The 27,840-nt window shown below is 53.5% G+C and overlaps 1 protein-coding gene across 4 annotated transcripts; it reads right to left on the bottom strand.

The window, feature by feature from the left end:
* Positions 1–435: 435 nt before the first annotated feature.
* ACTN4 (actinin alpha 4) lies at positions 436–27,840 on the bottom strand. 4 transcript variants are annotated; one of them, XM_088155125.1, is made up of 22 exons: positions 27,613–27,840; positions 19,631–19,745; positions 19,010–19,129; positions 17,483–17,569; positions 16,967–17,054; positions 16,418–16,496; positions 16,257–16,338; positions 14,835–14,920; positions 11,967–12,059; positions 10,452–10,682; positions 9,642–9,789; positions 8,952–9,102; positions 8,481–8,589; positions 8,240–8,380; positions 6,491–6,673; positions 5,848–5,982; positions 4,921–5,100; positions 3,866–4,012; positions 3,592–3,672; positions 3,311–3,373; positions 2,877–3,035; positions 436–1,391 (listed from the first exon to the last, which is right to left on the bottom strand). In XM_088155125.1, the coding sequence occupies exons 1-22, from the start codon at positions 27,751–27,753 to the stop codon at positions 1,233–1,235; spliced, it is 2,778 nt and encodes a 925-aa protein (XP_088011251.1). In that variant the 5' UTR covers positions 27,754–27,840; the 3' UTR covers positions 436–1,232. The 4 variants fall into 4 exon arrangements, with proteins under 4 accessions (XP_088011251.1, XP_088011250.1, XP_088011253.1 ...); XM_088155124.1 differs by lacking the exon at positions 14,835–14,920 and adding an exon at positions 13,745–13,830 and having other exon boundaries at positions 27,613–27,839; XM_088155127.1 differs by lacking the exon at positions 3,311–3,373 and having other exon boundaries at positions 27,613–27,839.

Raw genomic sequence — 27,840 nt, 5'->3', positions numbered from 1 at the left:
GGGGAAAAGAAAGGGAAATGTGAGGGGGGAAAAAGGGAGGAAAAAAGGTGGGAAATTGGAGGGGAAAAAGAGAAAAGTAGTGAGGGAAAAACGGTGGGAAAAGGGAGAGAAAAAAGGATGGGGAACATGAGGGGGAAAAAACCCCAACACAACTTAGGGACCCTGCACTCACTTGTACCTCACATTTTACCCTAAAAATATTCCTTCCATCACTAACAGATCACCTCGGCTTTTACTCCCAGGATTTTCCTGACCTGTCAAAAAAATAAATTACCTCAATTTTACCCCCAAAATGTCCCCTCCCAACAACTCCATTTTTACCTCAAAGTTGTCGTTCTCTCCCCTAAAGATTACCTCGTTGGCTAAACCTGGGGAAAAGACTCCAGAGATTTTTTTTTTTTTTTCAGCAATATTTTAATTACAGGACAAAGAAGCTGCTACGTGAATATATATTTATATAATAAATCCGTAAAGTTATAAAGAAAACTGGAATTTTCTGCTTCCCATCAAAATTTTCCAGGATCAGGCGCTTTATTAGGTGGATTTCTCTTAATTATCCTCCTTGGTTCTCTTTCCATATTTTTCCACAGTTCTCCTTTTTTCTCTTTTCATTTTTCTCCTCACTCTTCTTTATCATTATTTTCCCACATTTTTCAGTATTCCTCCAGATTTCTCCATGATTTTCCTCACTTCTCTCCTAATTTTTCCACACGCTCCACATTTTTTTTTTCCCCTAATTTTCCATCTATCTCCACATTTTCCCCCCCTCTAATTTCACCTCATTTCTCGCCTTTTTTTTTTTTTTTTTTTTCCCGTTTCCCTCCTTATTGTTCCCATTTTATTTATTTTTTTTTTTGGTCCGCAAAACGCTGCTCTGAGGTGGGAATGTGAGTGAAAAAAAAAAAAAAAAACCCCTAAAAAAAAAAAAAAGAAAAAACCCCAAAAAAATCCCAAAAAATTTTTTTTTTCCCCTCTGGAAAAAGCCATAAATTACCGTTAAGTGGGGAAGGGCGTAGTGTGAGGGAGGTAAAGGGAAACCCTCGGGCTGCGCCGATCCCGTGAAAAATAACCGGAATATTTCTCTCTCTCTCTCTCTCTCTCTCAGTGTGTGTGTGTGTGTCTCATTACCAAAGGAACCCTTTCCAGCCCGAGGGGGAAACGGGGGTTTGCTGCCGAGCCATCCCAAACCAGGCGAGTGTTGCATAGTGCAGGAGCAGGGCCGGCGGCGGCGCTCACAGGTCGCTCTCGCCGTACAGGGCCGTGGAGAAGGATTTGTAGTCCAGGGCTCCGGGCACGGCGTCGGCGCCCGCGTACGGAGCCATGCGGGCGATGCAGTACTCGGCCTGCGCCGCCGGCAGCTCCCGCCGCAGCTCGGCCGCCGTGATGTAGTTCTGGAATTGGGGGGGATAATGGGGGGAATAATGGGGGAAAATGGGGGAGGAATGGAGGGAAATACGGCGGAAAATTGGGGGGGATTGGGGGGAAATAAGGGGGATAATGGGGGGAGAGATGGGAATAATGGGGGGAATAATGGGGGGAAAACGGGGGAGATGGGGGGGATAATGGGGGGGAATGGGGGGAGAATGGGGGGGATAATGGGGGGGGGAATAATGGGGGGAAATAGGGCGAGAATAGGGGGAGAATAGGGGGGGAGATGGGGGGGAAAATGGGGGGAAATGGGGAGGGAAATGGAGGGAATAATGAGGAAAATGGGGGGAGAATGGGGGGAGAATGGGGGGAATAACGGGGAAAATGAGGGGGAATTGGAGAGGAAATGGGGGGATTGGGGGAAATGGGGGAGAATTGGGGGGAAAATGGGGTGGGAGAATGGGGGGGAATTGGAGGGAAAATGGGGGGGAAATGGGGTGGGAGAATGGGGGGACATGGGGGGAAAATGGGGGGAAAAATCGGGCGGGATAGGGGAAATGGAGGGGAAAAGGGGGGAATGGGGTGGAGGAATCATGGGGGGAATGGGGGGAAAATGGGGGGAAATAAGGGGGAAAATGGGGGAAATGGGGTGGAGGAATCATGGGGGAAATGGAGGGAAAATGGGGGGGAAAATCGGGGGGAATGGGGGAAAATGGGGACGAAAAATGTGGGGAAACGGAAGTAACGGAATCAGGGGGGAAAATAGGGGAAAAACGGGGGGAATGGGGTGGGGGAATCATGGGGGAAATGGAGGGAAAATGACGGGGGAAATGGGGGAGAAATGGGAGGAAAATGGGGTGGGGGAATCACATACAGTGTCATTGACGTCACTGAGCAATGAGCAAATTTCAAACGGCTTCTAAATCCTGCCTGGGTTTTACTGCCCAAATCCCACCCTGCCATTCCCCAGATCCCACCCTGCCATTCCCAAATCCCACCCTGCCATTCCCCAAATCCCACCCTGCCATTCCCAAATCCCACCCTGCCATTCCCCAAATCCCACCCTGCCATTCCCCAGATCCCACCCTGCCATTCCCCAAATCCCACCCTGCCATTCCCAAACCCCACCCTGCCATTCCCAAATCCCACCCTGCCATTCCCAAACCCCACCCTGCCATTCCCCAAATCCCACCCTGCCATTCCCAAATCCCACCCTGCCATTCCCCAAATCCCACCCTGCCATTCCCCAGATCCCACCCTGCCATTCCCCAAATCCCACCCTGCCATTCCCAAACCCCACCCTGCCATTCCCAAATCCCACCCTGCCATTCCCAAACCCCACCCTGCCATTCCCCAAATCCCACCCTGCCATTCCCAAACCCCGCCCTGCCATTCCCCAAATCCCACCCTGCCATTCCCAAATCCCACCCTGCCATTCCCCAACCCCGCCCCCTGCTCTCCCCTTTACTCCCAACCCCCAGAATTCCCCAAATCCCGGCCGTGCCCACCTTGTCCCCGGCCAGCACACGGAAGCTGTTGATGACCTGCTCGGCCGTGTCGGTGTCCGTGGTTTCCCGGGACATGAAGTCGATGAAGGCCTGGAAGGTGACGCTGCCGCTGCCGTTGGGATCCACCACGGCCATGATCCGCTGGAATTCCGCGTCACCCTGCGGGGACAGAGGAGCACTCAGCCACTCCGAGCCTTCCCCAGCGGTTCCACGCCCTTTTGTGGTCACTCCTCAGCTTTTTTTTTTGCTTTTTTCCACCCCCCTTCCCCTTGGAATTCTGGAGTTTTGCCGGGATATCCAGAGCTTTTCCGCGGTTCTTCCACTTGGGATTTTCCCCTTCCTCCCCCGCCAGCAGTGATGGGAATTAAAAAAAAAAAAAAAAAAGAAAAAAGGAGGAAAATAAAGGAGTAGAGGCAGGAAAAGGAGATTGTTACCAGGCCTGATCCCGCGGGGCCCAGCAGGGCACGGAAATCGTTGGAGTCCGTGCGGCGCTTCGGCTGCAGGGAGGAGGAGGAGGAGGAGGAGGAGGAGGAAGAAGAGGGAAGAGGAGGAGGAAGAGAAAAGCAGAGAATCCGTTAGAGGAGGAAACTGGCCTGGAAAAGGATGGGAGGATGGATGGATGGAAAGGAGGGAAGGAGGAAGGAAGGATTCCAGGAAGGAAGGAGGAAGGGGAAGAGGAGGAGGAGGAGGAGGAGGAGGAGGAAGCAGGCAGTACCTGCCGGTCGTTCTCGACGTCGTAGCCCAGACTGATCAAACAGGCCTTGAACTCCTCCGGGCCCAGGGCACCGCCGTGGTCCTGGAAAAACAGGGAAAAAATGGGGGAAATGAGGGAAAAAAATGGGGAAAAAAATGGGGAATAACCCGTGGGGGCTGCTCCAGGTGGGGACTGGGCTGGGCTGTCACCCCCAGAACCCCCTGGGACCCCAAACCCCAGGATTCTGGGATCCCCAGCCCCAGGATCCCCCCAGGATCCCCCCAGGATCCCAGACCTTGTCGAAGTGGTTGAAGGAGGCCCGGAATTCCTGCATCTGCTCCTGGCTGATGCCTTTGGCGTCGCGGGTCAGGATCTGGTTCTCCACCTCGTTGATGGTGCGGGCGATGGTCGTGAGCAGCTGCTCCCAGCCCACACGCAGGTGCTGGGAATGGGAATGGGGGAGTGAGGGGGGAATGGAGCCCCCAGGATCACCCTGATCCCCACGGGATGGATCCTGAACCCACAGGATCATCCTGATCCCCACGGGATGGATCCTGCACCCACAGGATCATCCTGATCCCCACGGGATGGATCCTGAACCCACAGGATCATCCTGATCCCCACGGGATGGATCCTGCACCCACAGGATCATCCTGATCCCCTGAGATGGGATCCTGAACCCACAGGATCATCCTGATCCCCACGGGATGGATCCTGCACCCACAGGATCATCCTGATCCCCTGAGATGGGATCCTGAACCCACAGGATCATCCTGATCCCTTGAAATGGGATCCTGATCCCCACAGGCTCATCCTGATCCCCACGGGATGGATCCTGAACCCACAGGATCCTCCTGATCCCCTGGGATGGGATCCTGAACCCACAGGATCACCCTGATCCCCACGGGATGGATCCTGCACCCACAGGATCCTCCTGATCCCCTGAGATGGGATCCTGAACCCACAGGATCCTCCTGATCCCCACAGGATGGATCCTGCACCCACAGGATCATCCTGATCCCCACGGGATGGATCCTGCACCCACAGGATCATCCTGATCCCCTGAGATGGGATCCTGCACCCACAGGATCCTCCTGATCCCCACAAGCTCATCCTGATCCTCACAGGATCACCCTGATTCCCTGAGATGGGATCCTGAACCCTCCAGAGCACCCCAATGCCCTGGGAGAACCCCAATCCCATGGGATGGGATCCCAGGATCCCAAACCTCCACAGTGTAAATGGAACGTTGGCTGTCGAGGATCAGAGCTCCTGCCCACCCTGGGACCCCCCAAACCCCAAGTGGGACCCCCCATTCCCCACTCCCAGCCCCTGGGGACGATCCCAGACCTCCATGGTGTAGTTGGAATGTTGGTTGTCGAAGATCAGGGCCTCCTGCACCAGCTGGTGCTGCTGCTCCAGCAGCTCCAGGTTGGGTTTGTACTCCACGATGTTCTCCTCGTACTCCTTCAGGTGGTTGAGCTGATCCTCCAGGGTCCCGTTCATCTCGATGGAGATCCGGCCGATCTCCTGCCAACAGCACCCCAAATTCCAGCCTGGCAGCCCCTGCAGAGCCCGAGCCCAAACATCCCCGGCCTTCCCAGCGCCCCAGGGGACGCCCCTGGGGTGATCCCAGGTCCCCAAGGCAGGAATTCCACACAAATTTCCAGCAGAACACCCATGGGATCCACCTGGGGTGATCCCAGATCCCCAAGGCAGGAATTCCACACAAATTTCCAGCAGAACACCCACGGGATCCCCCTGGGGTGATCCCAGATCCCCAAGGCAGGAATTCCACACAAATTTCCAGCAGAACACTGACCCAGCCCTTCCTTTAGGATCTGGGATAAGGTGGAGGTGGAGCAGCCCCAGAACTGATTCCACCATCCCAACCCTCAATCCCCAAACTGGGATTTCCATCCCCAATTTCCAGGAGAACACCAGGACAGCCCTGAATCCCCAAACTGGGATTTCCATCCCGAATTTCCAGTAGAACACCAGGACAACCCTGAATCCCCAAACTGGGATTTCCATCCCGAATTTCCAGTAGAACACCAGGACAGCCCTGAATCCCCAAACTGGGATTTCCATCCCGAATTTCCAGTAGAACACCAGGACAGCCCTGAATCCCCAAACTGGGATTTCCATCCCGAATTTCCAGGACATCACCGACCAACCTTTCCCAGCCCTTTTCTGACCCCAAACACGGCCCATTCCGGGGCTGACTGCAGCATTCCCAGTACTCCCAGTATTCCCAGTACTCCCAGTACTGCTGACCTCCATCTTGGTCTGGATCCAGGGCCCCACCCTGTTGGCCTGGCTCCCGAACTGCCTCCGCAGGTGCTCGTTGGAATTCTGCCGGTTCTGCTCCTCCTGCAGTGCCTGGTCCCGTTTGGGCACCAGCTGCTGCACCTGGGGGAGACTGGGAATGAACTGGGGGAACTGGGAAAAGGTGTGGGAAACAAACTGGGAATGCTGGGGGGAACTGGGAAACCACAGGGGAAACTGGGAAAGGGCTCTCAGTACCCGCTCCCACTTGGAGCTGATTATCTGAGGGGTCGCTGAGGTTTAGGGAAAAGGGGAAAGCACAGGAAAAAGGGAGAAAATGCAGGAATAAAGGAGCAGGAGAAGGATGAAGGGCTCTCAGTTCCCGCTCCCATTTGGAGCTGATGATCTGGGGGGTCGCTGAGGTTTAGGGAAAAGGGAAAAGCACAGGAAAAAGAGAGAAAATGCAGGAAAAAGGTGGGAAAAAGGAGCAGGAAAAGGATGAAGGGCTCTCCATACCCGCTCCCATTTGGAGCTGATGATCTGGGGGGTGACTGAGGTGTAGGGAAAAGGGAAAACTGCAGGAATAAAGGAGCAGAAAAGGCAAAAACTGCAGGAATAAATGAGCAGGAGAAGGATGCAGGGCTCCCCATACCCGCTCCCACTTGGAGTTGATGATCTGGGGGGTGACAGACGTGTAGGGGTTGCTCCCTGGCCCTTGGATGCCGTGCAGCTCAGCGATCCTCTGAGCCTCCCTCTGGATCCCCAGGATCGCCTCCCGCTCCTTGTCGGCGTCCGGCAGCGTCGACTTGAACTGGTCATGGGCGGTGATCAGGCCCTGGGGGGGGACAGGCCAGGGGTTCCTGGGGGTTCCTGGGATTCCAGGGGGTTCCTGGGACTCATTGGGGTTCCAGGGATTTCAGGGCTTCCTGGGGGTTCCAGGGATTTCAGGGATTCCCTGGGGTTCCAGGGACTCATTTGGATTCCAGGGGGTTCCAGGGGGTTCCAGGGATTCCAGGGGGTTCCAGGGATTTCAGGGGTTCCTGGGGGTTTCAGGGATTTCAGGGATTCCTTGGGGTTCCAGGGATTCCTTGGGGTTCCAGGGATTTCAGGGATTCCTTGGGGTTCCAGGGATTTCAGGGATTCCAGGAACTCATTGGGGTTCCAGGGGGTTCCAGGGATTTCAGGGGGTTCCAGGGATTTCAGGGATTCCTTGGGGTTCCAGGGATTTCAGGGATTCCAGGAACTCATTGGGGTTCCAGGGATTCCAGGGGGTTCCAGAGATTTCAGGGATTCCCTGCGGTTCCAGGGACTCATTGGGGTTCCAGGGGGTTCCAGAGATTCCTTGGGGTTCCAGGGTTTTCAGGAATTCCAGGGGGTTCCAGGGATTCCTTTGGATTCCAGGGACTCATTGGGGTTCCAGGGATTCCATGGGATTCCCGGGATTCCAGGGATTCTCCATGGGGATCCAGGAATTCCTTGGAGTTCCATGGAATTAAAGGGATTCCAGGGATTTCAGGGATTCCATGGGAATCCAGGAATTCCATGGGGTTCCAGGGATTCCCTGGGGTTCCAGGGGGAAGATCCCATGGGATTCCAGGGGGAAGATCCCATGGATTCCAAGAGGAGATTCCATGGAATTTCCAGCTCTGGCCACAAAATCAGCAAGAAAATGGCCAAATCCTACCAGAAAATGCTTCCAAAATTGTAATTCTGGGCCTTTTTTTTTCTATTACTGTTTATTAATTTTTGGGAAGTGCTTTTGGGGCAGGATAATCCCACGGAATTCTGTGACTCCACCTGGATCTCACCAACTGTGGAGACAATGAACCAGAAAAACGCACCTGGACGGGATTTTTGGGGCAGTTTTGTGGGGATTTTTGGGGTGATTTTTGTGGGGATTTTTTGGTGATTTTTGGGGGATTTTTGTGGGGATTTTTTTGGGGATTTTTTGGGTGATCTCAGGTGCTTTCTGCTCACCTGGATCTCCTCGATGGTGTGCACTATGAACATGTCCTGCAGGTGCCCCCAGAACCCTCACCTGGATGGGTTTTTCAGGGGATTTTCGGTGTGATGTTGGGTGATTTTTGGGTGATTTTTGTGGGGATTTTTTTTGGTGATTTTTGGGTGATTCTTGTGGGGATTTTTTTGGGGATTTTTTGGGTGATCTCAGGTGCTTTCTGCTCACCTGGATCTCCTCGATGGTGTGCACTATGAACATGCCCTGCAGGTGCCCCCAGAACCCTCACCTGGATGGGTTTTTCAGGGGATTTTCGGTGTGATGTTGGGTGATTTTTGGGTGATTTTTGGGTGATTTTTGTGGGGATTTTTGTGTGATTTTTGGGTGATTTTTGGGGGATTTTTGTGGGGATTTTTTGGGTGATCTCAGGTGCTTTCTGCTCACCTGGATCTCCTCGATGGTGTGCACTATGAACATGTCCTGCAGGTCCTCCATGGCGCTCTCCATCCAGTTGTTGAAGGGCGCGGCGCGCTTGGCGTACTCCAGGTGCAGCTCGTCGATCGTCTCCAGCTGCTTCTCCATTTTCTGGGGGGGAAAAACCACGGTTGGGATTTTTTTTGGGGGGGTTTTTGGGGTGGTCCCCACCCTCCCCAGGTAGCCCAGGTGGCCAGGGGAGGCTGCTGACCTCCAGGGCCTCCCGGCGGCTGTGGGTGAGGGAGCCCAGCAGGTCCCACTGGTCACAAATCTTCTGGCAGCGAGCGTTGACGCTCGGGGAGTCGTAGTAATCCAGCTCGCTGGGGGGAAAAAAAAATGGGGAAAAATATGGGATAAATGGGGATAAATGGGGGAAAAAAAGGGGGGAAAAAAGGAGGGGAAATGAGGGAAAAAACGGGGGGAAAATCGGGGAAAAAATGGGGATAAATGGGGGAAAAAATGGGGGGAAATGGAGGAAAAACAGTGGGAAAAACAGTGGGAAAAACAGTGGGAAAAACAGTGGGAAAAAGGAGAAAAGGGAGAAAATAAGAGTTATTTTGGGATACAATTTGGGTTATTTTGGGACACAATTTGGGGTCATTTTGGGGTTATTCAGGGACACAGTTTGGGGTTGTTTTGGGGCTATTTTGGGGTAATTTTGGGTGATTTGGGGCTGCCATACTTGAGCTCCTGGGCGATGGCTGCGATCTGCTCCACCCGGTCCTGGTGCGCCGCCAGGTCTGACTCGAAGGCCTCGTGTTTGCGGAGCAGCGCCCTCACCTGGGCCAGGGAGGCCGTGCCCGAGTCCCGGTCCCGCAGGGCAACCTCCTTACCTGGGCACAGGGACACACCTGAGACCCTGAACCCACCTCCCTACCTGGGCACAGGGACACACCTGAGACCCTGAGCCCACCCTGGGCCACCTCCTTACCTGGGCACAGGGACACACCTGAGACCCTGAGCCCACCCTGGGCCACCCCTGAGACCCTGAACCCACCCTGGGCCACCTCCTTACCTGGGCACAGGGACACACCTGAGACCCTGAGCCCACCCTGGGCCACCTCCTTACCTGGGCACAGGGACACACCTGAGACCCTGAGCCCACCCTGGGCCACCTCCTTACCTGGGCACAGGGACACACCTGAGACCCTGAGCCCACCCTGGGCCACCTCCTTACCTGGGCACAGGGACACACCTGAGACCCTGAGCCCACCCTGGGCCACCTCCTTACCTGGGCACAGGGACACACCTGAGACCCTGAGCCCACCCTGGGCCACCCCTGAGACCCTGAGCCCACCCTGGGCCACCTCCTTACCTGGCCCAGGTGTGAATCCTCATCCAAACCCCCTTTTCACCCCCTGCCCCCCCGTACCTTCCGTCCAGCCCTCGTGGATCGAGGCTTTCTGCCGGAATTTCTCGGCCAGGTGATCCAGGCGCTCCAGGCGCCGCAGCTCCGTCAGCAGCCACTCCTCGTGTCCCTTCTCGGCCTGCTCGAGTCTCTGCCACCCTGCCCCGATGTCCTGGGGACCCCAAAATAACCCGGGGTCACCCCAAAAATCCTGCCGGGGTCACCCCAAAAATCCCCAGCACAGGTGGGACAGGTGACCCCCACTCCTCGTGTCCCTTCTCGGCCTGCTCGAGTCTCTGCCACCCTGCCCCGATGTCCTGGGGACCCCAAAATACCCCGGGGTCACCCCAAAAATCCTGCCATGAAGGCCAGGGCACATTTGGGGCAGTTTAGGATGAGTTTAGGGCGGGTTTAAGCGCAGACTCACCGAGACCATCCTGCCCTCGGAGGGCATGAAGGCCAGGGCAGGTTAGGGTGGGTTTAGGGCAGTTTAGGATGAGTTTAGGGTGGGTTTAACCCCAGACTCACCGAGACCATCCTGCCCTCGGAAGCCATGAAGGCCAGGGCAGGTTAGGATGGGTTTGGGGTGGGTTTGGGGTGGGTTTAGGACAGGTTTAAGCCCAGACTCACCGAGACCATCCTGCCCTCGGAGGGCATGAAGGCCAGGGCAGGTTAGGGTGGGTTTAGGGCAGTTTAGGGCGGGTTTAAGCCCAGACTCACCGAGACCATCCTGCCCTCGGAGGGCATGAAGGCCAGGGCAGGTTAGGGTGGGTTTGGGGTGGGTTTAGGATGGGTTTGGGGTGGGATTAGGACAGGTTTAGCCCCCAGACTCACCGAGACCATCCTGCCCTCGGAGGGCATGAAGGCAGGCCGGCCGCTGAGGCGCAGTTTGGTCTGCAGGGTGTTGAAGTTGATCTCCAGCTGACATTTCTCCTGCACCTTGGGCGGTTTGTGCACCCGCCGGTACTCCCGGAAATCCTCCAGCTTCTGCTGCATGGCCGGGATGGTCTTCTGGGGATCCCGGGACTCCAGCCACGGGATGGTGCGCTGGATCCACGCCAAGAGCTGGGAACAGGAAAGGGATTTGGGGTTTGGGGTGAGGGATTTGGGGTGAAGGATGTGGGGTTTGGTGCGCTGGATCCACGCCAAGAGCTGGGAACAGGAAAGGGATTTGGGGTCTGGGGTGAGGGATTTGGGGTTTGGGGTGAAGGATGTGGGGTTTGGGATGTGGGTTTGGTGCGCTGGATCCACGCCAAGAGCTGGGAAATAGGGATTGGGGTGAGGGGTTTGGGGTTTGGGGTGAGGGATTCGGGGTGAAGGATTTGGGGTTTGGTGCGCTGGATCCAAGCCAGCAGCTGGGGAACAGGATTGGGGTGAGGGATTTGGGGTTTGGGGTGAAGGATGTGGGGTTTGGGATGTGGGTTTGGTGTGCTGGATCCACGCCAAGAGCTGGGGTGAGGGATGTGGGGTTTGGGGTGAGGGATTTGGGGTTTGGGGTGAGGGATTTGGGGTGCTGGATCCACGCCAGCAGCTGGGGAACAGCACTGGGGTGAGGGATTTGGGGTGAAGGATTTGGGGTTTGGGATGTGGGGTTTGGGATGCTGGATCCACGCCAGCAGCTGGGAAACAGGAAATGGATTTGGGGTTTGGGGTGAGGGATTTGGGGTGCTGGATCCACGCCAGCAGCTGGGGACAGGAAAGGGATTTGGGGTTTGGGGTGAGGGATTTGGGGTTTGGGGTCTGGGGTTTGGTGTGCTGGATCTACGCCAGCAGCTGGGGAACAGGAAAGGGATTTGGGGTTTGGAGTGAGGGATTAGGGGTGCTGGATCCATGCCAGGAGCTGGGAAATAGGGATTGGGGTGAGGGATGTGGGGTTTGGGGTTTGGGATTTGGGGTGAGGGGTTTGGGGGCTGGATCCAAGCCAAGAGCTGGGAAACATCCGAGGCCAGGAACTCCCAGTGCTCTATGGGGGGTTTTGGGTTTGTTTTTGTGATGTTTTTGTGATGTTTCTGGGGTTGTTTTTGTGATGTTTTTGTGATGTTTCTGGGGTTGATTTTGTGATGTTTTTGTGGTGTTTCTGGGGTCGTTTTTGTGGTGTTTTTGTGATGTTTCTGGGGTTGTTTTAGTGATGTTTTTGTGGTGTTCCTGGGGTTGTTTTAGTGATGTTTTTGTGGTGTTCCTGGGGTTGTTTTAGTGATGTTTTTGTGGTGTTCCTGGGGTTGTTTTTGTGGTGTTTTTGGGGTCGTTTTTGTGGTGTTTTTGCGGTGTTCCTGGGGTTGTTTTTGTGATGTTTTTGGGGTCGTTTTTGTGGTGTTTCTGGGGTGATTTTGGGGTTTTTTTCCCCCTTACATCCGAGGCCAGGCGCTCGTAGTCCTCCATGAGCTGCTCGTTCTCCTGGTTCACGGCCAGCACTTTGCAGATTCGATTGGCTGCTGTCTCTGCCTGTGGGGAAATGGGGAAATAATGGGGAAATTGGGAAATTGGGAATGGGGAAATGGGGAAAGGGATTGGGAACAGGGAAAGGGAAAATTGGGAATGGGGAATAGGGAAATTGGGAATGGGAAATGGGATTGGGAACAGGGAATGGGAAAATTGGGAATGAGGAATGGGATTGGGAAATGGGGAATAGGGAAATTTGGAATGGGAAATGGGGAAATTAAAAAGCAAAAAGGAAAGTAAAGAAAGAAAAGGGGAAAAGTGGAAAAAAAAGGAGAAAAAAATCAAAAATAGGGGAAAAAAGAGGAAGAAAGGAATAGGAAAATTGGGAGAAAATTGAGGGAAAACAAAAAGAAAAGTTAAAGGAAAGAGAAAAGAAATGGGAAATAAAAAGAAAACCCCACCCTTGCAGGGCCTGATCCCAATCCCAATCCTGACCCTGAGCAGCAGGAGGAGGAGGAGGAGGAAGGACAGGGCTGGAGGTACCTGGGTGGGAAGCAGAGGAGTCCAGGAGGAGGAGGAGGAGGAGGAAGGAGCCCAGCAGGAAGAGGAACTGGGAAGGGCCGGGAGGAGGAAAATCCAGTGACCAGGGGGAAGAAAATAAATTAAGTAAATAAATGAAGGAAATAAATGAAGGAAATTGATAAATCAAATAAAGGAAAAGGGGGGAAAAAGGGAGGGAGAGAAGGGAAGAAAGGAAAGGAGGAAAGGAAGAGAAAAAGGAATAAAGGAAAGGAATAAAGGGAATAAACAAAGGAAAGGAATAAGGAAGAAAATAAGGGAATAAAAAAAAAATAAAACAAAGGGATAAAGGAAAAAAACAAAGAGGAAAAGGAAGGGGATACAGGGAGGGGAAAGGAAGGGAATAAAGAGAAAAAGGAAGGGAAGAAAAGAAGGGAATGAGGAAGGGAATACAGGAAGGACCCTGAGGAAGCCCGAGAGCAGAAGCTCAGCAGAGCCAGGCCCCACCTCCCCTGGCCCAGGGGGAGCCAAGCACAGCAGCAGCCAGGCACACCCCAGATGGATCCCAAATCCCAGATCGATCCCAGGCACATCCCAGATGGATCCCAGATCAATCCCAAATCCCAGGCACATCCCAGATGGATCCCAAATCCCAGATGGATCCCAGGCACATCCCAGATGGATCCCAGATCGATCCCAGATCCCAGGCACATCCCAGATTCCAGGGAGATCCCAGATCAATCCCAGATCCCAGGAAGATTCCAGACCCCACACTGATCCCAGGCAGAACCCAAATCCCAGGCAGATCCCAGATTGATCCCAGATCGATCCCAGGCAGACCCCAGGTCGCAGGCAGATCCCAGATGGATCTCAGATGGATCCCAGAGCCCAGATGGATCTTGGGCAGATCCCAGACTGATCCCAGGCAGACCCCAGGCAGATCCCAGAGCCAAGATCAATCCCAGGCAGATCTCAGACCCCAGACTGATCCCAGGCAGACCCCAGGCAGATCCCAGGCAGACCCCAGACCCCAGGCAGATCCCAGGCCCCAGGCAGATCCCAGGCCCCAGCCAGACCCCAGGCAGATCCCAGAGCCAAGATCAATCCCAGGCAGATCTCAGACCCCAGACAGACCCCAGACAGATCCCAGGCAGACCCCAGACCCCAGGCAGATCTCAGACCCCAGGCAGAGCCCAGCAGAGCAGCAGCAGCCCCGGGGCCGGGCTCACCTTCTGGGCCCCGGAGAAGGCGTGGTAGAAGCAGGACACGTAGGTCATGATGGCCTTCTCGTCGGGCCTCAGCGTGCCCACGATGTCTGAGGCACCAGGGCAGGGAGAGAGCACAGGGACAAAGCTCCAGCAGCGCCCCCACATTCCCACACAGCTCCCCCATTCCTGGGGCTGGGATCCAACCCCCCCAGGCCGGCTCACGGGGGGGTTTGTGCTGCCCTGACCCCCATCCTCAAAGCCCCGGGGCCTCCTGGAGCCCCGGCCTTGCCCTGCTCCTGGATCTCCTGTGCATTTCCCCATGGATTTCCACGGAATTCTGTGGATTTCCTGTGGATTCCCACTGATTTCCTATGAATTTCCCATGGATTTCCACGGAATTCTGTGGATTTCCACTGATTTGCTACGAATTTCCCATGGATTTCCATGGAATCCTGTGGATTTCCCATTAATTTCCCATGGATTTCCATGAATTTCCCAGGGGATTTCCTGTGGGTTTCTATGAATTGCCAAGGATCCCCATGGATTTCCTGTGGATTCCCACAAATTTTCTATGGATTTCCATGGATTCCTCATGGAATTCCCATTTATTTCCTATGCATTCCCACGGATTTTCCATGGATTCCTCATGGAATTCCTCATTTATTTCCTATGCATTCCCACGAATTTTCCATGGATTCCTCATGGAATTCCTCATTTATTTCCTGTACATTCCCACGAATTTTCCATGGATTCCTCATTTATTTCCTGTACATTCCCATGAATTTTCCATGGATTCCCACAATTTTTTTCCCAGGGATTTCCCACGAATTTCCTGTGGATTCCCACGGGTTTTCCATGGATTCCCCACAAATCTGGGGACCCCCCCCTCCTCAGGCAGATTTAACCCCTCGTGAGCCAGAGCCGGGGGCGATCCCAGAGCCCCTCCCCGAGCGACAGCGGCCGCGGCTGCAAGAGAAAGCGAGCGTGAGAGCGCCGAGAGAAAATTCCAGAAGGACGGATCCGGGAGGAAGAGGAGGAGGAAGAGGAGGAGGAGGAGTCCAGGGGGCGGGGCCGGGAGGAAGGCCCGGGCGGGGCCGGACGCTCCCGGTACCTTCTGGGCCCCGGAGAAGGCGTGGTAGAAACTGGAGACGTAGGTCATGATGGCCTTCTCGTCTGGGCGAGCCGTGTTCACAATGTCTGCCAGGAACCGCACGGGTTAAACTGGGAACGGGCTGGGAACGGGCTGGGAACGGGCTGGGAACGGGCTGGGAACGGGCTGGGAACGGGCTGGGAACGGGCTGGGAACGGGCTGGGAGCAAACTGGGAACGGACTGGGAACGGACTGGGAACGGACTGGGAACGGGCTGGGAGCAAACTGGGAACGGGCTGGGAACGGACTGGGAAGAGGCTGGGAACAGACTGGGAACGGGCTGGGAGGAACCACATGGGTTAAACTGGGAACGGACTGGGAGCAGACTGGGAACGGGCTGGGAACAGACTGGGAACAGACTGGGAACGGGGCTGAGATTCTGCTCCAAGGGCTCCCCAGGCCTTGGGGAAGGGACCTGGGTGGGCACAGGTTGGTGCTGAAGGGGAAAAATCGGGGTTAGGTCAAGAGGATCCTCTGGGGATGCTGGAATTGTGGAATCCTGGAATTGTGGGGTCAAAGAATTGTGGGGTCCTGGAATGATGAAATCCTACAATTATGGGATCCTGGAACTGAGAGATCATAGAGTTGTAGGGTCCTGGAACTGTGGAATCCTGGAACAATGAAACCCTACAGTTGTGGGATCCTGAAATTGTGGAGTCCTGGAATAATGAAATCCAAGAATGATAGGATCCTGGAATAAAGGAATCCCAGATTTGTGGGATCCTGAAGTTGTGAGGCCCTGGAAAAATGAAATCTGAGAATTGTGGGATCCTGGAAAAAGGGAATCCCACACTTGTGGGATCCTGGAATTGGGGTGTCCTGGAATGATGAAATCCTACAATTGTGGGATGTCAGAAGAAAGGAATCCCAGATTTATGGGATGCTGATTGTGGGGTTGTTCAGCTGTGGAGTCCTGGGAATTCTGAGGTCCTGGAATTCCAGGATGGTGGAATCAAAGAACTGTGGAATCCCACGAGTGTGGGAATGCTGGAACTGTGGGAGCAACAGGACCCTGGGGTCCTGGAATTATGGAAAATTGGGATGGGGATGTCTGAGAACTGTGGGATCCAAGAATTCCTGGATCCCTGGGATTGGGTAATTCCAGATTTAAGGAGTCCTGGAGTTACAGGATCTGAGATTTGTGGGATCCAGGGTTTTTCAGGGATCCTGGAACTGCAAAATCCACACACTTATGTACTGGTTAAACTGGCAACAAACTGGGGGGGAACGTCTCTGGCAGCTGCAATTCCACCCTGAGGATCCCAAATCCTGGATAAATCCACCTGGACAGGTGGGAATTGGTGCTAAACAGGAAAAGCTCCAGGTGAAATCAGCGGCTCCCTCCGAGGAAATCCCGGGATCCCATGGGAATTCCAGGCTTACCCTCGGCATCCAACATCTTGGGAATGTCCAGGTACTTCTCAGCCACCTCGAAGGCGTTGTTGAGGTTGGTGACGGGATCATCCTGGGGGAGAGGAGGCTCCGTGGGTCGGGAATTCCCGGAATTCCCGGGGTTTCCCAGGGAAAGGGGGGGGGGGATTTACCTTGCGGAGTTTGTCGTACTCGATCAGCTCCGGGCGGTGCCGGTGGATGAGGGCGTTGAAGGCCAGCCCGTCCTTCCAGCTGGGGGAAAACCAGGGATCAGAGCCAGGAATCCATGGGGAAAATCAGGGATCAGAGCCAGGAATCCGTGGGGAAAATCAGGGATCAGAGCCAGGAATCCGTGGGGAAAATCAGGGATCAGAGCCAGGAATCCATGGGGAAAATCAGGGATCAGAGCCAGGAATCCGTGGGGGAAATCAGGGATCAGAGCCAGGAATCCGTGAGGAAAACCAGGGATCAGAGCCAGGAATCCATGGGGGAAATCAGGGATCAGAGCCAGGAATCCGTGGGGAAAATCAGGGATCAGAGCCAGGAATCCGTGGGGAAAATCAGGGATCAGAGCCAGGAATCCGTGGGGAAAATCAGGGATCAGAGCCAGGAATCCGTGGGGGAAATGGGGATCGGATCCCGGGAATCTGCAGGAATTTGGGAATTCTGACCCTGCCTGAGCCCAGCGTGCCCTGGGGAAGAGGAAGGGGAAGAGGAAGGACCTGATGTGGAAGTTCTGGACGTTGACGTTCTTGTACGGAGCCGTTTTCCGCTGGCACCAGAGCAGGAGCCCCTCCTTGGCCGAGGTCTCTGCAGGAACAGGGGTCAGAGATCCAGGGGGGATCCCAGGGGAGGATCCCAAAACTCCAGGACAAGACCCCACAGTCCCAGGGGCGGATCCCACAGTCCCAGGGGCAGATCCCACAGTCCCAGGGGCAGATCCCACAGTCCCAGGGGCAGATCCCACAGTCCCAGGGGCGGATCCCACAGCCCCAGGGGCAGATCCCACAGTCCCAGGGGCAGATCCCACAGTCCCAGGACAAGATCCCACAGTCCCAGGACAAGATCCCACAGTCCCAGGGGCAGATCCCACAGTCCCAGGGCAGATCCCACAGTCCCAGGGGTTGATCCCACAGTCCCAGGGCAGATCCCACAGCCCCAGGGGTTGATCCCACAGTCCCAGGGCAGATCCCACAGTCCCAGGGCAGATCCCACAGTCCCAGGGCAGATCCTGTTACCTTCCACGGAGATGTCCTGGATGGCAAAGCGCAGGATGATCGTCCAGATCATGCCCAGAGTCATCTTGGCGTTCCCGTCCACGATCTCTGCGGGGGGGAAAACGCCCCAGGGTCAGGAATTCCAGCTGGGAATTCCCAAAACGGTGGAGGCAAAAAATGATGGAATCCTAAAATTGATGGGATTAATCAGGGAATCCTACAGCAACGGCATCTGGATTTGTGGAGGTCTTAGGATGTGAAGTTTTAGAATTACAAGACTCAAAATTTACGGGACCTTGGGATTAAGGGACGCTGGAATTGTGGGGTGGCAGAACCGAGGGATGCTGGAATTACAGACCCCAAGAATTCCCGGCTTAGGGAATCCTGGGATTGTGGAATTGCCTGGCTTGGAAATGACCCCGAAAACCACAAATTGCACAGGGAAGGAAGTGGGGAAGGGGGAGGAACTCGGGGCTCCTTTTCCCCATCCCAAACATTCCCGAGGTTGCCTGCAGCAGCCCCTGCCGTTGTTTTTTTTTTTTTGGGAATTCCTGGCACGGGGGCGGGCACCGGGCGTCTCCCGGCCCTGGGCCCGTCGGGACTCGCTCGGCTTCCCGAGGATTTCCATGGATCCATCCCAACAAACCGGCCCGGGCACAGCCGCTGCCAGCGGGGCCCGCCCGGCCCCGGGGGGACCCTGGGGATCCCAAAGGGAACGGCCCCGATCCTGAGGGGATCCCAAAGGGAACGGCCCCGATCCCGGGGGGATCCCACAGGGAACGGCCCCAATCCCAGAGGGATCCAGGGAATGGCCCCAGTCCCACAGGGATCCTGGAATCCGTTCCCAGCCCAAGCTCAGGAAGAACAAACCCCAAGATTTTCCTGTTTTTTTCCTTTTCTCCAAGTGTTTTTCCCTTCCCTCTCCCGTGTGATTTTCTCCCTGCTCCAATTTTACTTCCCTTCCCTCTCTGGGATTTTCTCCCTCTCCCAGGTTTCTTTTCCTCCTTCCACCCTTTTTTTTCTTCCCCATCTCCAGTATTTTTCCCCTTTTCCATATTTTTATCTCTTCCACATTTTCTTCCATCCCTGCTGCATCTTTTTTCCCCTTTCCTATTTTTCTCCTTCTCTTTTTTCCAGAGCTTTTCTTTCTCTGCTCTGCGATTTCCCCTTCTCCAATCCACACATTCCCTAAACCCCCCCCCCCCCCCACCAAGGACTGAGGAAAACTCCCAAAATTTCTGAAAATTCCACCAAAAATCCATGGAACAGCCGTGATCACCATGGCCTTGGACTTCCTGCAATTCCCAGATTTCTCAGGCATTCCATGACCCACTCGGGGGAGGTCATGGCATCCTCAAAACCCCTCAAAATCCCGATTTGGGCTGAAAAGGGGCAGATCCCAGTGGATCCCAGCAGGTTCCCAGTGGATCCCAGTTGCTCCCAGTGGATCCCAGTTGCTCCCAGTGGATCCCAGCAGGTTCCCAGTGGATCCCAGTTGCTCCCAGTGGATCCCAGTTGCTCCCAGTGGATCCCAGCAGGTTCCCTCACCCTCAGCACCGATGGAGACGAGCTTGACGCCCTTGCTGGCGATGAAGTCCAGGGCTTTGTTGACGTTGTTGATCTTGTGCACCCTCATCTTGCCCCGCTCTGGCTTCGGCAGCCGCTCCCCTGCAAAGGGATCAGGGTCAGGACTGAAGGCTTTGGGTCAGGACTAAAGGTTTGGGCAAAGCTTAAAGGGTTTGGGCAAAGCTTAAAGGGTTTGGGACTGGCTTAAAGGGTTTGGGCAAAGGTTAAAGGGTTTGGGACTGGCTTAAAGGGTTTGGGCAAAGGTTAAAGGGTTTGGGTCAGGCCTAAAGGGTTCGGGTCAGGCCCAAGGGATTTGGGGCTGGGATAAAGGATCTGAGTCAGGGTTAAAGGGTTTGGGGCTCAGGTAAAAGATTTGGGTCAGGATTAAATATTTAGGGTCAGAGTTAAAGGATTTTAGGTCAAGTTCAAAGGTGTTTGGGATACTTAGTATCTTAGCACAAAATTTTAGTACTTTGAGCCCAGTCTGGAGGGTTTTGGGCCCAGTTTGGTGGGTTTTGGGGCCCGGTTTAAGGATTTTGAGTTTGGTTTGGGGGTTTCTGGGCCCAGTTTAAGGATTTTGGGGGTTTCTGGCCCACGCCTGACCTGAGATGACCTCGAGCAGCAGCATCAGCTTGAGCCCATCCCGGAAATCCTCGTCGATGTTCTCGATCTGCGTGCCCGCCTTGCGCAGGTGGGAATTGCACCAGGCCGTGAACGTCTGCGGGGTCACAGCAGAGTTTGGGATTTGGGATTTGGGGGAATTCGGGAGCCTGGGGGGTCCCTGTCCCACTGTGAGGGATCCCCAGTTATTGATCCCAATGGGAATGGTCCCATGGATCCCACTGGGAATGGTCCCAAGCCTTTCATCCCACTGGAATGGTCCCACTGATCCCACTAGGATCCATCTGGGATTGTCCGGGGACACCCCAGGATTTGGGGCCGGGTTCTGGGGTCCCATTTTGGGGTCCATGATCCCCCCATGGCTCTGGGACTGTCCGGGGACACCCCAGGATTTGGGATCCCAGTTTGGGGTCCATGATCCCCCCATGGCTCTGGGATTGCCCGGGGACACCCCAGGATTTGGGGCCGGGTTCTGGGGTCCCATTTTGGGGTCCATGATCCCCCCACGGCTCTGGGATTGTCCGGGGACACCCCAGGATTTGGGGCCGGGTTCTGGGGTCCCATTTTGGGGTCCATGATCCCCCCCATGGCTCTGGGACTGTCCGGGTACACCCCAGGATTTGGGGCCGGGTTCTGGGGTCCCATTTTGGGGTCCATGATCCCCCCATGGCTCTGGGACTGTCCGGGGACACCCCAGGATTTGGGGCCGGGTTCTGGGGTCCCATTTTGGGGTCCATGATCCCCCCATGGCTCTGGGACTGTCCGGGGACACCCCAGGATTTGGGGTCCCATTTTGGGGTCCATGATCCCCCCATGGCTCTGGGATTGTCCGGGGACACCCCAGGATTTGGGGCCGGGTTCTGGGGTCCCATTTTGGGGTCCATGATCCCCCCCATGGCTCTGGGATTGTCCGGGGACACCCCAGGATTTGGGGCGGGGTTCTGGGGTCCCGCTCTGGGGCGGAGGTGCCGCGGATCGAGGGCGGCTCCGGGCGGTGCCGGGACTTTGGCCGGGGGTGCCAGGCCCGCACATGCCTGGGCCAGGCGCGGCCGGGCGCGGCACCGGCAACGCCAACAACAGCGGCAACAACACCGGGAATGGGAACACCGGGAAGGGCAACAACAGCGGGAACAACAGCGGGAACAACAGCGGGAACGGCAACAACACTGGGAACAACAGCGGGAATGGGAACAACACTGGGAACAACAGCGGGAACAACAGCGGGAATGGCAACAACAGCGGGAATGGCAACAACAGCGGGAATGGGAACAACACCGGGAACAACAGCGGGAATGGCAACAACACTGGGAACAACAGTGGGAACGGGAACAACAGCGGGAACAACAGCAGGAACAACAGCGGGAATGGAAACACCGGGAATAGGAACAACACTGGGAATGGCAACACCGGGAATGGAAACAACACTGGGAATGGCAACACCGGGAATGGAAACAACACTGGGAACAACAGCGGGAACGGCAACACCGGGAATGACAACAACGGGAATAGGAACAACAGCGGGAACAACATGGGGAACGGGAACATCGGGAATGGGAACAACACTGGGAACAACACTGGGAACAACACTGGGAACAACACTGGGAACAACACTGGGAACAACACTGGGAACAACACTGGGAACAACACTGGGAATGGGAACAACATTGGGAACAACGCTGGGAATGGCAACACCGGGAATGGAAACAACAATGGGAACAATACTGGGAATTGGAACAACACTGGGAATGGCAACAACATTGGGAACAACACTGGGAACAACGCCGGGAATGGCAAGACTGGGAATGGAAACAACAGTGGGAATGGCAACAACACCAGGAACGGGAACAACACCGGGAATATCAACAGTGGGAACAACAGCAGGAACGGCAACACTGGGAACAGGCCTGGGTCACCCCAGCACCAGAAAGATGCCACTAAAATCCTGATAAAATTCCAATAAAATCCTGATAAAATCCCCATAAAATCCTGATAAAATTCCAATAAAATCCTGATAAAATCCCGATAAAATCCCAATAAAATCCCGATCCGGGGCCTCTCCCCGGCGTTCCTGGAAAGGCCCAAAATCCCTCCCTGAACGCTCATTTCCCTAAAAAAAAAAACCAAAACCAATCTGGGAATTTCTGTGCCAAGGGAAGCCTCGCTCTGGGATCCCCCCCCCCAGCCCCACAGGCCGGGATTTTCCCCTAAAAAAAAAAAAAAAAATTAAAAAAAAAGATTTTTGGGAGGTTTGGGGGGGCTGGGGATGGATAAATCCCGCCTGGATCGACTTCCCCCGGCGCCTTCTGGACAGAAATAACCACCCAAAAAATGCCTAAAAAAGGAGATTCCGCACGGGCCTCTGGAATTTCCTTCCCACGGAACCGCTGGAAAAGCGTTTTCCAGGCATTGTGTCAGGAGCGGGGCCGGCACGGGGGGGACCCCTCCCAAAATCTGGGAAAACAGAGAAATTCCAGCCATCAAAATCTGGGAAAACAGAGAAATTCCAGCCATCAAAACCTGGGAAAACACTGAATTTACACACCCCTAAAATCTGGGAAAACAGAGAAATTCCAGCCATCAAAATCTGGGAAAACACTGAATTTACACACCCCTAAACCTGGGAAAACAGAGAAATTCCAGCCATCAAAACATGGGAAAACACTGAATTTACACACCCCAAAATCTGGGAAAACAGAGAAATTCCAGCCATCAAAACCTGGGAAAACACTGAATTTACACACCCCTAAACCTGGGAAAACAGAGAAATTCCAGCCATCAAAATCTGGGAAAACAGAGAAATTCCAGCCATCAAAACATGGGAAAACAGAGAAATTCCAGCCATCAAAATCTGGGAAAACAGAGAAATTCCAGCCATCAAAAGGCGGGAAAACAGAGAAATTCCACCCATCAAAACATGGGAAAACACTGAATTTACACACCCCAAAAATCTGGGAAAACACTGAATTTACACACCACAAAGTCTGGGAAAACACTGAATTTACACACCCCAAAAATCTGGGAAAACACTGAATTTACACTCATCAAAACCCGGGAAAACACTGAATACTGAATATCCATCCCCTAAAATCTGGGAAAACACTGAATTTACACACCCCAAAATCTGGGAAAACACTGAATTTTCACCCCAGAAAATGGGAAAACACCGAATTTCCACCCCAAAATCTGTGAAAACACCGAATTTCCACCCCAAAATCTGGGAAAACACTGAATTTACACACCCCTAAACCTGTGAAAACACTGAATTTCCACCCCAAAATCTGGGAAAACACCGAATTTCCACCCCAAAATCTGTGAAAACACTGAATTTCCACACCCCAAAATCTGGGAAAACACCGAATTTTTACCCCAGAAAATGGGAAAACACCGAGTTTCCATCCCCTTGCACTCCCCCAGCCCCAAATCCCGGAATTTCAGGGCTGGAAATTGCTTTTTTTTCCTTTTTTTTTTGCTGTTTTAAGCTCAATTTGATGCTGGACAATCCCTCGGGGAGAGGCTGGGAAGGATCCCAAGGGATATTCCCAATTTTTTTGAAAGGGAAAATCCTCAATTATGGCCACTGGGAATCCTGCCCTGGGTCATTTCCTCGGGAATTTTTTTCCGGGAGATCCTCAGGGATTTATCCCCTCCCCTAAAAAAAAAACCAAAAAAACAAAAAAAACCCCCACAAATCCGGATTTTTTTCTTGAGATTCCTCGCGGAATTCCTCATTTTTGGGAGAATTCCAGGTGGGATTTGGGGTTTTTGGCCCCGAAATTTGGGATTTGAGGTGGTCGAGGAACCCCTTGGTTAAAGCAGGAATTAAATTCGCTCCCACATCCCCAAATTCCCGTTAAATTCGGCGGAGCTGAAAGAAAATTCCAGAGGGAATAAAAAACCCATCCAGGCGTTCCCACCGGGCTCGTTAGCGGGGGTTAATTAAGAGCATTTGCATAATTAACATAATTAACGAGGCGCCGCTTGTCCGGCAGGAAGAGAAAGGGGGAAAAAAGGAGGAAAAATGACCCAAAATTCACAAAAAAATCTGGGAAAAACCAGGAAAAAATGATGGAAAAAATGAGGAAAAGTCACCCAGAAATCAGAGGAAACGAGGAAAAATGTGGGAAATTAATTAGGCATGGGAGAATTACCAAAAATTCGGGGAAAATGAGGAAAAAAAATGGGAAAACGAGCAGGGAAATGAGCCAGAAATTCTGAAAAACCACCAGGAAAAGTTCCCCAAAAAATGGGGAAAACGACCAGAAAAATTGGGAGAACGCCAAAAAAAAAAAAAAAACCAAACTGGAGCAAAGTAATAAAAAAAAAAAGTCAGGAAGTGAGCAAAAAAAAAATAAATAAATCAGGAAATGGGATTAAAAAATGGGGAGGAATGATTAGAAATGGCAGGAACGAAAAAAAAAATGATGGTGGGAAATGGTGGAGAAATGGGGAAAAATGGGCAAAATTTGGGAAAAAAAAACCCACTAAAAATTCAATTAAAAAAAATTCAATTCACTAAAAAAAAAATCCCTAAAAATTAAAAAAAATTCTAAAATACCAGGAAGGAGGAGCAGAAATGAGGATTTTTTTGCCACCCCTGTCCCATTCCTGGCTTTTCTCCTCCCCCTGGAATGTTTTTGCTGTTTTTATTTTTTATTTATTTAATTTTTTTTTTTTTTTTTTTAATGTTTTCTGTTTGCCTCTCCCGGGGGAGGCCCCGAGCGCTGAATTCTCCTCATTCCTTGCCCTTATTGGGATTTTTTTTAATTTTTTTTTTATTTTATTTTTTTTTGGGTGGGGGGAATAAATTTCAGGCAGGATCCTGGCAGCTGCCCGGGGCTGGTTTTGGGCTCAGAAATTCGGATTTTGGGGCGGGATTTTTGCCTCAGGTGGCTCAGGGGCGTTGGCACATTCCAAAATTCGGCAACGCCTGAGCCGGGGGCAGCATCCCCAAAAAAAAAAAAAAAAAAAAAAAAAAATTTGGAATTTAAGATTTTTCCAGGTTAAAACCTGCTCCGGCCTGAGTGGGGCTGATTTGGGATTTTTTTTGAATTTTTTAAAATTTTTTTTTCCCTAAAAATCGCTCCCAAATCTGAAATGTTCTGAGGTTTCTGTGCCGGGAAGGGGGGAAGGAGCTGGCAAGGGATGGAAACGCCCAAAAAATGGGGAAATGAGAGGAAAAAAAAAAGCGTTTAGGGCAAAAAAAAAATCTTATTATTACTGAGAAAATAAACACCTGTTTAGGGCAAAAAAATCCTGGTTTGTGTTGGGAGGAAAAGCAGCTGTTTAGGGAAAAAAATTCTGGATTTTACTGGAGGAAAAACACCTGTTTAGGGAAAAAAAATCTGGTTTTTACTGGAGGAAAAACACCTGTTTAGGGAAAAAAAATCTGGTTTTTATTGGAGAAAAAACACCTGTTTAGGGAAAAAAAATTCTGTGTTTTTTTATGAGACACAAAACACCTGTTTAGGACAAAAATTCCTGGGGTTTTATGGGAGGAAAAACATCTGTTTAGGGCAAAAATTGTTAGGTTTTAATGGGAGGAAAAACACTTGTTTAGGGCAAAAAAAATCTGGTTTTTTTACAAGACGAAACACCTGTTTAGGGCAAAAATTTCTGGTTTTTAACGGGAGGAAAAACACCTGTTTTGGGGAATATTTTCTGGTTTTTAACGGAAGGGAAAACACCTGTTTTTGGGGAATATTTTCTGGTTTTTAACGGAAGAAAAAACACCTTTTTAGGACAAAAATTCCTGGGGTTTTTCTGGTGGGTTTGGGGGAGGAAGGAGGGGACGGAGCCGCTGCTCTCCCGCATTGCTGGAATTCCAGAGGAGAATCCATCGGGAACGGCCCCACCCCAAAGGTTTTGGGATCCTCGAAATTCCCAAATCCAGGAATTCCCTGACGTCAGTCCCAAATTCCCAAATTTCCCTCCGGGATGTGCCACGAGGAGGAGGAGGAAGAGGAGGAGGAAGGCGGTAACCCCGCTCATTAACACCTAATTAACCCCCGGCGCTAACGAGCTCGTCCATCCTTCGGCATTCCGGCTCCTCCCGGAATCCGGCTGGGGGAAAAAAAAAAAAATAAAAAAATCCGAGTTTTCAGCACCAGAAAAATCCCCAAAAATCCAAAGGGGGGAAATGGAAATTCTGGTCAAAACAGCAGGAACGGGGTGGGAAACGTGGGAGAGGAGTGGGAAGTGCCGGGAATGAGAGGAAGAGGAGGAGGAAGAGGAGGAAGCGCTTCCTGTGCCAAAAATAAAACAACTTAACCCGATTTTTTTTTTTTTTTTTTTTTTCTTGGAAAAACCTGAAAATCCCTCGTAACCACGGCAACAGACCCCAGCAATGGCGACCCCGAGGTGTCCCCAGCACAGGGGGCTCCTCCAAAATACCCCAAAACTGCGGGAATCCACCCCAAAGGGAGGGAATTCACCCGAGATCCAGAGGAGCCAACCCCAAATTCAGGGAGAGTCACCCCAAAAGTGAGGGGCAGCTGAAGGGGAGGAAGCACAAAACGGGGAACTCAACCCCCAAATCAGTGAATTCACACAAACCTGCGGGAATTCACGGCCAAACTCGGGGAATTCGGCCGAGTTACAGCAACCAAAGACAAAACTCCGGGAACTCGGGGAATGGAACCCAAAACTGCGGGAAATCGCCTCAAACTGAGGGGATTCACCCCAAATCTGCGGGAATTCGCCCCAAATCTGCGGGAAATCGCCTCAAACTGAGGGGATTCACCGCAAATCTGCGGGAAATCGCCTCAAATCTGGGGGGATTCGCCTCAAATCTGCGAGAATTCGCCACAAAACTCAAGGAACTCGCCCCAAACCCAGGGAACTTGTCCCAAAACCGAGGGAACTCGCCCCAAAACTGAGGGAACTCGCCCCAAAACTCAAGGAATTCAGCCTAAACCGAGGGAATTCGCCCAAACTCAGGGAATTCCTCCAATGATTAACCCGGAACACTCCGGCGCCCGCTCGGAATTCCGGGCCAGCCCCTCCCAGCTCCCGGCGGTTCCCACGGATTTTTTTTTTTTTTTTTTTTTTTTTTTTTTTTTTTTTGGGGGGGGGGTGTTGGTGACGATCCAAGGGAGCCCCCAGCCCCTTCCTCGGTCCCGATCTCCCCCCCCCACCCGGGAAGGCGGCGGATCCCAGTGGATCCCAGTTGGATCCCAGTTGGATCCCCCTTTCCCCAGTGCCCTTTATCCCGTCCCGAAGCTCTCCGGAAGCTTCTCCACCCGGAACCCTCCGGACCCCCCCCTGGATCCAGGGAAAATCCCTCAATCCCTGCTGCCCCTTCCTCATTTCCCCCCGTCCTCCCCCCCAAACACAGCCTGGGGTACCCCAAAATTCACCCTGGGGTCCCTGAGGGTGGTGTATCCCCCTCCCCAAACAGAGCTCCCAAAGTGTCGCCCCCACCCCAATTAGGGGGGGTCCAGTCCAGCTCCGACCTCGCTCAGGGACCCCTCTCCAAAAGTTTTGATTTCCCCTCAGACCTCAGCTCGGATCTTTCAGGGATACCCTGAACACCCCCAGACTCCTCAGAAACGTCCACAAAAAGGTCCTGACACCCCTCAAATGTCCCCACCCCGGGCTGGGAGCCCTCAGGGACCCCTGAACCGCCTCAGGGACCCCTGAATCCCCTCACGGACAGCCCAGACCCCCCCCCCAGTCCCCTCAAGGATCCCCCCCAAACCTGCCTGTCCCGGGCTCTGACCCCTCATGAGCCCCCTCAGGGACACCCCCAGCCCCCTCTGGCAGCCCTCAAAGGACTCCTTGAGACTCGAATCCCCTCAGGATCCTTCATGGATCCCCTCAGGGACCCCCTCAGATCCCCCAGCCCCGCGCTCTGACCCTTCTGGGACCCCTCAAACCCCTCAGAGCCGCCCCAGACTCTGAAATCCCCTCAGGGACCCCTCAGCCCCTCACAATCCCCTCACGACCCCCCCCCAACCCCCCCCCACCTTGCGCTGCTGCTTCTCCCAGGCGGGGTCCAGGAGCAGATCCCGATCCCAATCGTCCTCCTGGGCCATGTAGTCGCCGTTGGGGCCTGGCCCGTTCCCGCCGTACGGGTGGGGCTGCCCCGCGCTGTGGTAGTCCACCATTATCGCCGCCCTGATGTCGCGACAGGCGGAGGACGCGCCAGCGACACACGGACCCGAATCGGGCCCCCCCCACACCCCGACTGCGCA

Source organism: Sturnus vulgaris, chromosome 35 (genome assembly GCF_052056855.1).
Source record: "Sturnus vulgaris isolate bStuVul1 chromosome 35, bStuVul1.hap1, whole genome shotgun sequence".
Lineage (NCBI taxonomy): Eukaryota > Metazoa > Chordata > Aves > Passeriformes > Sturnidae > Sturnus > Sturnus vulgaris.
Note: the sequence above shows the minus strand (reverse complement) of the source record. Positions and strands in the feature narration are given on the sequence as shown.